Source organism: Cyprinus carpio, chromosome A19 (assembly GCF_018340385.1).
Source record: "Cyprinus carpio isolate SPL01 chromosome A19, ASM1834038v1, whole genome shotgun sequence".
NCBI lineage: Eukaryota > Metazoa > Chordata > Actinopteri > Cypriniformes > Cyprinidae > Cyprinus > Cyprinus carpio.
Window position 1 is genome coordinate 1,258,183 of NC_056590.1, and position 12,123 is coordinate 1,270,305.

Consider the following 12,123-nt stretch of genomic DNA (forward strand, 5'->3'; position numbering starts at 1 on the left):
AGCAATGAGGTGGCACAGCAGCCAGACACAAGGCTCTTGTTAACACATTCAGAGTCACCCTACAGCAGAGTTCCTTGAATCTGACCCTAGAGGGCCTCTCCTCTTCAAAGTTTAGATCAAACCCTGGTTACACTCATCTACCTGTAATATTCTAGTAACTACACTCTCAGAAATAAAGGTACAAAAGCTGTCACTGGGGCGTTACCTTTTCAAAAGGTACACTTTTGTACCTATTGGGTTCTAATATGTTCACTTTAAGTACTAATATGTACCTTTTAAGGAACCTTCAAATTTGTACCTTTTGAAAAGGTTCCGCCCCAGTGACAGCTTTTTTACCTTTATTTCTGAGAGTGTCCTAGTCTCAGCTTCAGACGTCACGCCAATGGACCGTTGGCTAAATGTCTGATGCATATGGGACACAAAAGTGGAAACACTTCAGGAGTGTCAAAGTCGTCATCAGATTGGTAGAATTCTACAGGATTTCCGGGAAATGTGTGTCTCTTGGTTGTTTGACATGTCGGTCAAACAGCCTAATGGGCGGGCCTTGGCCAAAGAAAACTGCCATGGATTCCAGACCTTCAGCCGCCAGTCTGAAGGTCTGGCTACGCGAGACTACCACAGTCCTACAGTCTGGCTGATTTCATGAATGTGCATGAAGGCGGCAACGAGGCATATCAGATTCGACATTTCAGAGAGAAACCAAAGAGCCCAAGATGACCTTGGCTTTTTTATATATAATCATATAGATGGTAATCAGGCAAACTACACGAATGCTGAAGTACCTTTTTTGTTTTATGTCACTTTTTGGAAAGAAGTATACCACTTTTCTACTGGCACTGGTGCTTGAGCTGGAGCTGGTGCTCTGCCAGGGCCAGCACTCCCTCAGAACCGGCTCATGGCTTGGTCTGTTGTGACAGCTCTGTCCATCTATATCATTGGTTGTCTTGAACAAGACCAGCAAGGTTTTGAGGTTGGTTTGTTACCAGGATTTGGGCTGTGGTCCAAACCAAGTCCGGGCTAAAGAGAATGTCTTTAGACAGAGTAAATAGGATTTGGACAAGTTTGGAAACAGAATTGGACTGGCCTAGATCAAGGAAGGGTAAACAGCCTTTGTCTGTTTACTAACTTACAGTAGCTACACAAGTCCTGAATACTCTGCTCTGAATTTCCAGAAAAGACAAGCCTGATGTTCTTAGTGCACTCATTGAAGTAGATCAAACAAGTGAGCACACTGGGTTCACGGTGACAGCTCAGCTGGAGGTTTGGAGCCAGATTAAGCAATAGATGCACATAAGGAGAGCCGAATATCAAAGTCTTGGACTGTACCCATAACCATTAACCAGCCTGATGAATCCCACGCCATTTCCAGGATTCGTTTGAGGATGCAGCCCAGCTATGGGAAGCATGGAATGAGGGACATGAGCTATGAGCAGCACTGATGGGAAATCTCAGACAAGTTTGATTAAGGTCTTCCCTGCAGCAGACAGCACTATGTAACCAATCCAGGAATTCCCCCGGCTGTATCGTCATTTCACAGCCATGTGTTCTGCTTCATTTGAACTGTACCATGTTCATACCTGCTAACCTGACCAATACTGCAAACAGGGCCAATCATTTAGACAAGTGGAGATGCTCTTTGATCTGTAATCACATCCATCCAATTTGATCACATTGGACATATATAGACTAATAGTTTGCAGAGTAATGACTGTTTTGTGTGTGTGTGTGTGTGTGTGTGTGTGTGTGTGTGTGTGTGTGTGTGTGTGAATATCATTATTCACTGAAAACAAACTAAGAGAAGAATAACACAGAGAATTTATATAATAAAACTGTGAGTGTTTGCATAACCATCAGATCAGTCATTTGACTGCAAAGGGCAAGCTGCTCCTTGGCACTAACCACTGACTGCTTCACCAAAGCAATGCGAGCAACACATCCGTCATGATCTCTGGGATCATGCAGAGGCTTAGTCAGACTTACATTGAGTCAGATCATAAGAAGAATTAAAGGTTAGTTATTTCGTTAAGTGGCAGCAAGTCATTTGCGTTTAAGCATATGTATTTAATTCTAAGAGTTAAGCTGACATTACGATTTCAGGTCCAAAGGAAAGCTAAACTTTGTTAAAGTGATCACACTGGTAGCAGTTTGCTTTGTAACATACTACGTAACTTTATAACAAGTATGAAAGTACCAGTTCTAAATAAAATAGTGCACAGGACAAATAAAGACACACATGATAGCAAAACTTGGCCAGTACTGAGGGTAATATCCTCAGTAGAGGCAATCTATTAAATCCCAAAAAACTTGTTTTACACTGACATCTGCTGTTGAGTCTATACTATTACTGTTATGAGCATGCATACCTGAATGTATATAGCATCTACATTTGCCATGAAATCAGGGCATTGCTATGAGTTTGGCTGAATGGTTTTAAGGACTCTTTATGCAGCTGCTAAAATGTGTCAGTTGGTTGTTTCTGGGTAGCTTCTTATTATTGTCCACCAGATCACTTTTCTGGATTAAGTCTGATCCATGTCTTGAACAAGCCACATAATTTGTGGTTTCATTCATGTCCAAAGCAAAAACAGTTACACTAGTTGCCTGGCTATTTTTAATGGTAAACCTAGAGGGTAATAAAAGGGCTGAACTTTAATAAGCACACACAACTAAAGCCAATCAACAGATTGCAGATAACACTGGGCTGATATAGTGTACTTTCTGAAATATATAGCATATCCTGACTGCTCACATTAACAGCGCTCATTTTCACCTCTGCTAAATGTGGCTTCAACATTTCTAAGACAGACTCAGAAAGGCAGACATGATTAAGACATTTTTCTTTACTCGTGTACTCATAGAATTCATATAAATCAATTTTTAAAAAAGAAAAAAGACAATCATTTTTGCATGGTCTAAAAGTATGGGTGCAATTCTTTTTACATAATTTTAATGCTCTTAATGTAATATACAAACCTGTTTCAGCCATAATATCGATTACGAGTTCTTATACAACACATTTACAGCTATTTGACCACCATATAATAGACCTGTATAATAAAACTTTTAGTTAACACCAGTAACAGTATTGAATCTGAAGTTCAGAGATGTTTGAGCTTTAGGTATCATTGCTGCTTCATACCTGCAGTTCTACTAGTCTACTGGTTTATGGTTACAACATGGTGTCAAATACACAATTAATTTTGCAGCTCATCTTAGCAGTTTGTTGTTAACCTTTGGAGTGACTTGACAACTTTGAAAGAGTTGAAATGTACATTGTACAAGACATCTAAAGCCAAAATTATATTACAGTAAGATGTAAAAAATAATAATAATAATAATAATAATAACTTCAGTCATCAAAATGTCTCATCTCATTCCAATGAGCTTCTCAAAATGAAATAACCTGGATTTATTAAGAAATGTAAAGTAGTGTTAGTGCTAGGAATATATCAAGAATCAAAATGAAATTTTATACCACTTATACCATTATTTTTTCCCAACCCCATCCATGAGCTCATCCTCCTCCATTATGACTAAAGGTCTGGAGGGGAGAGGCGAGGGAATGTTACATTCGCTTATGCCACTTCATACTGTATCTAACCCTGCAAAACTACAGGTGCTGCTGAGAGCCTTTGACCTCCCTTCCTATGCGGATGGCACTGGGTTTGCGAGCAAGAAAATAAATTAAATGAAATGAGAGAAAAAGGGGAAGGGTAGAGGACGGGTCTTCACTTTGTCGATGCCCAGATGATAATAGCAATAATGCCGACCACTAAGGCAAGGACCACTGCCAGGATGCACATCTTCTTACGAGACTTTTGCTACAGTGAAAAAGAGAAAATATGGTCACTGTGATTAAATAGCATGTTCACTATATGCATGGCTTTGGATTCTAACATCTCACCACATTTTTGATACAAAATGCTATAGCTGTGTGTGTGTGTACTGCTGAAGCTCTTGCTGTACCTGATACTGAGCGGCTCTCTGGAGTTGCTCAGCTCCTCTCTCCACATGCACTTCGGCACTCTCCACATTAGCCTCTATGCTATCTGTAATCACACATATTTACTTGCATTTAGATTAGAGATTTCAAGTTGTTTTAGACAATATGTCAACCTTATATTGAACATACTCAGAGTTTACACTCTTTACATACATTTAATTAAGTGCACTTCTTGATTCAGATGCTTTGACACCAAAGCAAACTCAGATGTGTCATGTAGCCATTAAACCTGTAATGCCTAAAATATTAAATACTCAGAATGTAATGGAATAGTTTATTATTCCATTTTGACAAAATATATAATAAATAAATAAATAAATAAAAGTTTGCATGTGTTTAGGGATGAGAATATGGAGGAAAAATATACACATTTTAACATGTTTTTTCTAAAAAAAAAAAAAAATGATAACCAAGTAAACCTAAGTGTTCATCTTGAAATATTACTAACAATATAAATGTTATATTTACATTCACAGCACAAAGACATGTGAACCATGACCTGAAAGTTGAGGAACATTTTTTTTTTCCATGTTGACAATTTACAGGCCTTAGACATTTCCATATCAAGTATGACAGTGTCAGCTTAATACTACAACGTTGTAAAGTTAACCTGTTGAATGCACAATAGATTTTAAACACTGTGAATAAACTAAAAATTCTGCCACCATTTCACCAATACCACCACATTGTTACAAATCCGTATTTAATCGTATGGGGAAAAACATCCAGTATATTCTTAAAAAAATTGCCCTTTGTGCTCCATAGAAGAAAGTCATACATGCTGTGTGGATAATGCACAAATAAATGACAGAACTTTCATTTTCAGCAGATTTATCCTTATATAAATAGCAGCGGTGTGGATCAGAGATTTCCAACCCTGCTCCTGGACAGTTACCTTCCTGCAGACTTTGGTTTCAAACCTGCTCCAACACAGCTGCCTGTCATCATCCCCTGAACACCTTGATTAGCTGTGATAGTAGGGCTGATCCGATCAGGATTTTTGAGGCCGATCACAGCAAGCAGTATCTGCCGATCCCGATCACCGATACCAATCTTTTAAAGGCTTCTTTTTATAATTTATAACTATATATAGTGATACCCCAATCAGGATTTTTAGAAATTTATTCAGGGCCTGAATTTCATTTTTTTTTAAATGGGGGCCATTCCCCTCTTAGATGACTCTTGTGAGGGGAAGCAGCACAGACTGTGCTTTCACAGAGGAGTCCGCTACTGATCCGTGGCTGTTTACCACAAAGGCACAGACACAACATTTATCCATTATTTTGATTTCAAATCCAAACATTGTAACTGAAAATGCTTTTTCAGCATTGCAATTTTTTTTTACACAGTACAGTAATACAATCTATAACAGACATCTTTAAACAATAAATATAAGCAACACATTATTCAATGTGTTTACTTTTGCATTTACTTCTAGATTTATGTATTAATTTGCTCAAGCAAGTGGCAAAACATTTAAACTACCTTTCTTACGTTATCACAAACTTACCATTGACAGAAATAGTCGGCTCTACAGCCTTTCCTTTTTAAAAATACTTATTACAAGCAATCCTGCCGTTCATAAAGAACTTTGTTTGTCTTCCTCCATGAGTGCCATCATTTTGCCTTAGATTGTGTTAGATTGGGGTTTGGAGCTGAAATCTGCAGGACGGTAGCTCGCCAGCAGCAGGGCTTGACACCCCTGGCATAGATTAGAGACAGATTGTACTCACCTATCATATCACCCTGATCATGGATCATCACTGCAAGATCCTTGAAAATCTGATTCACATCCAAAATGTCCGACTGCAATCACAGCAGAGGTACAAAATTACACACAACAGCACAAATGTAACTCATAAATACACTATATCTTAACAGTAAATGTGTAATTCATAAATACAGAAATGCACTATATGCTAACAGTAGGTGTAAACAGGGTCAATTTGAGGTAAGAAAATATTTTTGTTTTTTTTGTTTTTTTTTTAATCAAAGCTTTGTCTTTCCTGTCAGTTATTTCAAATAAATGCTGTTCTTTTAAACTTTGTTCATCACATAATCCTTTTAAAATCCTTAAAATGTCACGGTTTCTACAAAAATATTGTTTTCAAACACGTTTTCAACATTATAATAATAATGAGAAGAACAAGAAGAACCATGATTAATAACTGAGCATTAATAATAAATGATAATAATTGAGCAGCAAGTCAGCATATCATACTGATTTCTGAAGGATCATGTGACACTGAAGACTGGAGTAATGATGCTGAAAATTCAGCTGCGCATTAATTTGCAGTAATGGATTAAATTTGGATTAAAACCTAAACTTCTGGATGCACTTGGTCGAAAATCAAAACCGAAAATGCTTTGTAATAATTATTTAACATCAAAATAAAAAAACACAAAACAATTTAAAATATTTTTAATGATACTGAACTTAAAAGACACAGCAAATTAAATAATCACACTTTTATTGAAAAGAACACAATCAAATCTGACAGAAAATATATCAATATTAAATATCAATATGTTATCTTTATTCAGTTCTATGCAATTTTCTTCAATGGAGCAACAGAATCAGATAGAACAGTTGTTTTGTTTGTTTGTTTGTTTAATTATCCAAACAATGTATAGTCCTACAAAGCTTTGAATGAAATGTATTATTAAATATTACTAAAATAGAAAGGAGTTTTTTATATAGCTTTTCACAATATTATTGCTTTTACAGTATTTTTCATAAGATAAACCCAGCCTTGGTGAGCACTGAATAAGAGACTTCTTTCAAAACATTTGAAAAAGTCTTAATTAATTATTCCAAACTTTTGACTGGTAGTTTAAGTTCTGCAGCACTTTCTGTTTCAAATGCAGATATTCTGAGAAATTGATGAGGCAGAAAAAAAAAAAAGAGGAAGAATGGATTTTGTGTGAATGTGTGTGGCAGGAAAAGAGGAAACTAACCTCAAGCTGTTGAATGGCAGTTTCTCTTTCTTTGATGAGCTCCAGGTCCTCCTCTGTTATGGCCACCTCTTCTGTCTGAGTGGTGGTCTTACCCCAATCTTCATTACTGCACACACACACACACACACACACACACACACACACACACACACACACACACACACACACACGCAGAGTGTTTTCAGCTCTAATGCTGGTGCTGTGTGCTCATAAAGAGGGACTGAGACTTACTTTTCAAAGGAGACCAGCTGATCTTCATGACCTCCGTCTTCAGCCTGCAGTAAATCACAACACAAAACCATACAGAAGAGTACTGTATAAATATCTGACACATTAAAAACAGAAAACAGAATCAGCATATTATTTTACTAAGTGATGCTTCGAGGGATAAATAGAGAATAGCCAGAATAGTCACAGGTAAAATGTAATAAAAATATGGCAGAATTAATTTTATCTACTGGGTCTCACTTGAATGGTGTCAAGTAGACGTTCCAGAATGGACAGAAGCTTGATTTCAAGTATTATATTATATTCAGTAAATAAAATAAAAATAAACCTTTATGATTTGATTAGATTGAAATAAGGATGTGCAATATGACAACATTAGATTGTGAATGATGGTTACATTCATCTGACAGGAAGTTCTTCATCAACAAAAACATTTATCATGTGCTCGTGTTTTAAAGCCTTGCCAGTCAAAAACACAATGTTCATATCAACACAGTCAGTTGTGTTTTAAGTGAACAAACAGTTGGGAAAGACGCATATATATCAGTATGTTGGATCTGTGCATTAGGTCTTAAAGTGACAGCAGCCTAATATATATGTGCTGCTTGACTCACTGCTCAACTGAATAACATTTGTAGTTTCAATTCAGAATTAGTTGATCTTTAAGACTATGAAGCGTTTTTTTTTACATTTGATTATTCAATTTCTTACATGAATGTTAATGAGCAGTTCATTTCATTTTTATCTTTCTTATATTGTGTTTGTCCTATTGTTTGTAAGCTGTATATTTGTTTTTATTTTAATAACAATGATAAATTATGAAATAACATGAAATAAAAAGTGAAATAAGATTTTGGTCATATCGCCCACCTCTTCCTTGACCTAATTGTTCTATGATTATTATTATTTTTTTTTTTTTACCTTTCATGGCTATATATTTTAAAAATACTGAAATTAGTTTGCCTGTACTGCTCAGTAACTTATAAAATAGCTTTAAAATGAACATGAAAAATAATTGATAAAGATTGTGGCTTGTGATCCTTTCTGAAAATTTTTTAAAAGGATATCGTATTATGATTTTGTTTTGTCATATCGCCTACCCCTAGACGGAAATGATCCATTTCATCAAATATTTGTGTGTAAGGTATTTTTGGGTTCAAGTATAGAGTTGTAAGTTTATCATCATTTCACTTTTAAGGATGCTGCCTATGTAGACGGTTCACTACAGTCTGGATCAGAGCTGATGTGGAAAACAGTGTTCCTCGAGTGTATCTTACTGAGAGTCGAGACCCTGCTCGGGCTCTGGCCACGGACTCCTTCTCCTTCTCCGCGGCTCGACGCTGCACCGCCTGGAAGTTGTTGAGAGCTGCGGAGAAATCATTCATCAGCCGGTCCTTCTGGATTTTCTGCTGTCTCTGTTTAAAGAAGAAATACAATGAGTTAGACTTGATATTCAGACAAAATATTATAAGAACTTCGCCAGCACCTTTAAATGACCTTCCCATTTTTATTTGCATGCCGTTATGCTTCATGTAAACACATTTCTCTGGAGGTTAAAAGTGATTCTGCACACACAAGCGCACCTGTTCGGACAGGGACACGGGTAGAGAGAGCGAGCCGAGGTCTTTCAGGTGCTTGTTGGTCTCCTTGGCCAGCTGGTTTGTGTAGTGCTGCACCTGCTGACTGTAAAACAAAAAACATCACACATACTGAGAATACAAGAGCACAAGAGGAACAGGAAATGCACAGCCATGAATAAATCAAGAACTAAACACACTCACAGTCTCTCCCGCAGGTCACTGGTGTCTTGTTTTGTTCCCAGTTGGTTTACCATGCTCTTGATCTGTGCCGCTAATGTAGAAAACACACTAAAATCAGACTCTGTAATGTCAGTGAAGGTTTTTAACAGCAGACATATGAGGACAATACTGTGAACCTCATGAAGAAACGTCCAAATCATAAGTGACATCAAAACAGAAATACAAAACAATAAATCATATTTTGTGTAAAAGAAAAGAAAAAGTAAACTCATTAATGAGAATAGAAAGCAACAGTCTTTATATACACACACACACACAATTAAACACATTTATAATATTAAGAGTTCTGATATTTCATATTAAATTGATCAAAAGTGGCAGTTAAGACATTTATAAGGCTAAAAAAGGTTTTTAAGACTGGAGTAATGATGCAGAAAATTCAGCTTTGCATCACAGGAATAAATTATATTTTAAATGATAAGTTTGAATTAAGTTTTTCAAGTCTCTTATTGTCATCAAGGTTGCATTTTTTTTAATAAAATTAAAATAAAACATTAATATTGTGAAATATTATTGCAATTTAGAAGAATGTTTTTCTATGTGAATATATTGTGAAATGCTATTTATTTCTGTGATCAAAGTTGAATTTTCAGCATCATTACTCCAGTTTTTCGTGACACATGATCCTTCAGAAGTCAGTATAATAAGCTGATTAGGTGTTAACTTAATGTCGGTTATTATTGGTGCATAATTATGAATAATGGCTCATATTATTATCGATGCTGTGAAATATTTTGTGTAGAATCCACATTTGTTTTCAGAATTCTTTAATGAATAGAAAAAGAACACCATTTGTTTTGAATAATTTCACATTAAAAGTCACTTTTGCTTAATTTAATGCATCCTCACTGAATGAAAGTATTAATTTAAACTTAATTTAAAATAAAACTTTTAAATGGTAGCGTATCGTGGTTTAATAATATTTCACAAAATCACTATTTTATTGTATTTTGGATCAAATAAATGCAGCATTGGTGAACATAAGAGACTTTCAAACATCTTTACCATCATACCAACACTAAACCCCTGAACAGCAGCGCATGCCTCAACAAGTCAGAGATTATTATGAGCCACCACATAATAATAATCTCAGAGCTGGCTGACTTGTTTCATGGATCAGAACTCCTTAACAAATTTCAAAAATCGTTATTGTCCTACAAACAGTCTTCATTTCTATGTATAAGACATGCAGAGCTAAATCAGCATGAAGTTGTCGAGCTGACCCGATGCATGCACTCCCCCGGTAGCATCTTTATTGCTACGAACTATCACTTTCAGATCAACGTCCCAGTCCCGAACAGCACAGATCCAGACACTCACTGTTCTGTGTGATCTTCTGGATGTTGGAGCTGCATGTCTGGATGAGGCCGCTGAAGTCCTTCGGCGCGGCGCGCTGCTCTGTCCTTCCGTACGACATGACTGCGGGCTCTGAGGGACGTCTCGGGACAACGAGCGGAGGAAACTACAGCAGGAAGCGAATCAGTGCCTAAAAAATGCTGAGGACAGAGAAACGTTTTGTCAGAACATCCACAGTAATATTACAACGACCTTAAGCATGATAATGCCTTTTTCATCACAGCTGTCAGACCTGAAGTATGAACACATCATGACGGTAAACAGCGCTGATCAGTGCACTAATCGAGGAACACATCATGACGGTAAACAGCGCTGATCAGTGCACTAATCGAGGTATGAGTGTGCACTTTAAAGCCTGTGTCCTGTAGTGTGTACTGACTGAACACACTGGCTTTCACTTGCTGTGACGGTGAACTAAAGGTTGATGATTAATACAGGAAAGTACTAAACAACACAAACATGATACAGACACAATGAGGTGTCAAACTGCTTTCTCAGATTACAGTGTCAACACACACAGTTTAGTTCAACCTGCAGTAACAGTGAGCACTAGTACGGTTATTTATCTAAGATTAATTGCATTTAGTCATTTAGCTGACGCTTTGATCCAAATGAGGACAAATAGAAGCAATCAAAACAAACATGGACAATAATATATAAGTGCTGTGACAAATCTGGGTTAGCCTAATGCAGTACACGCAGCAAGGGTTTACATATATATAAGTAAAAAGAAAAACAAGCAGATATAATGGGATGAGAATAGAGAAAGCTCGTGTTAGAGTCTCTCTGAGCACTGATCACAGGACGAGCGGAGTCTGTCAGTCTCAACTGACCCCAGATCAGTGAATGCTAAGCTAACAGCTAGCAAGCTCACCAACTAAACACTCGCACTACAGCAACATACCGCTGTTGCTTCAGGATTAAATAATCATGTTTTGTTTATTTACACTCCTCTTAAATATCACAGAACGCTACAACACACGCAAAACCCCGTTACAACACAAAACAACGGCTCTGGCGTAAACTAAACTGACAGAAAACACCTCACGCTGCATTCGGCTGCCCGCTTTTAACCTCGTCTGACATCTACAGACGCTTTCAGAGCCATTCCGAATATATACGAAGGCAGTCGTTACGCTGTTTTTGTTAATTGTGATGAAGAAACATAGCGATCTTACTCAAGCTCAGGGCCGCTCCTCACTCGGGACTTCCGGTCTGAAGTTCTTTGTACTTCCGCTAAGGGGCAGAGCCTACAAGAGCACGTGATTGCACAGAAACACCCCAAAATCCCACAGAAGTAACTATTAACACTATACAAGTCTCTTTCTCAATCTTACTGAATTCATATAAATAACTGTCTTATTCAATTTAATATTATTAAAATTAAAATTTATAAATATTAATATACACGATAAACAAACAAAAAAAAAACAAACAATTAACAATTTATTTTTATATCTAGATCTTGTATTTTATTTTGAGGTTTATCATATTTGGATTTGTTGCATGTATAAAGCTGCATGGATAAAAGTATTTAATGCTTGAATTTTTTTTTTTTTTAGGAAAAACAAGACATTGCTGTTTAAACCATAACTGCATGAGAATACACTTCTTTCAATATTATTTGTTTTACTAAACTTATGGTGTACTGTACACTTCCCATCAAACAAACCTGAATTCATTTCATTTATATATTAAAAAAAAGAGAGAGAGAGAGCCCGTCTCTGCTCTCTCTCTCTCGCTCTCAAAGCACACAAA

The 12,123-nt window shown here is 36.7% G+C and overlaps 1 protein-coding gene across 1 annotated transcript; it reads right to left on the minus strand.

Annotated features, from left to right (window-relative positions):
* Nucleotides 1-2,822: 2,822 nt before the first annotated feature.
* LOC109093431 (syntaxin-12-like) lies at nt 2,823-11,685 on the minus strand. The gene is made up of 10 exons (XM_019107171.2): nt 11,544-11,685; nt 10,330-10,505; nt 8,971-9,040; nt 8,773-8,872; nt 8,467-8,604; nt 7,193-7,236; nt 6,962-7,067; nt 5,737-5,809; nt 3,967-4,049; nt 2,823-3,821 (listed from the first exon to the last, which is right to left on the minus strand). The coding sequence occupies exons 2-10, from the start codon at nt 10,424-10,426 to the stop codon at nt 3,729-3,731; spliced, it is 804 nt and encodes a 267-aa protein (XP_018962716.1). The 5' UTR covers nt 10,427-10,505; nt 11,544-11,685; the 3' UTR covers nt 2,823-3,728.
* Between the last annotated feature and the right edge of the window lie 438 nt (nt 11,686-12,123).

What these genes read in the sequence shown, in the direction of transcription:
- LOC109093431 (XM_019107171.2), bottom strand. Translation starts at nt 10,426, where the DNA reads ATGTCGTACGGAAGGACAGAGCAGCGCGCCGCGCCGAAGGACTTCAGC. An exon ending in CAGCTGGTCTCCTTTGAAAA is followed by an intron (nt 7,068 to 7,192) that starts GTAAGTCTCAGT and finishes GTGTGTGTGCAG; the next exon opens with TAATGAAGATTGGGGTAAGA. An exon ending in TGATCAGGGTGATATGATAG is followed by an intron (nt 4,050 to 5,736) that starts GTGAGTACAATC and finishes GTGTGATTACAG; the next exon opens with ATAGCATAGAGGCTAATGTG.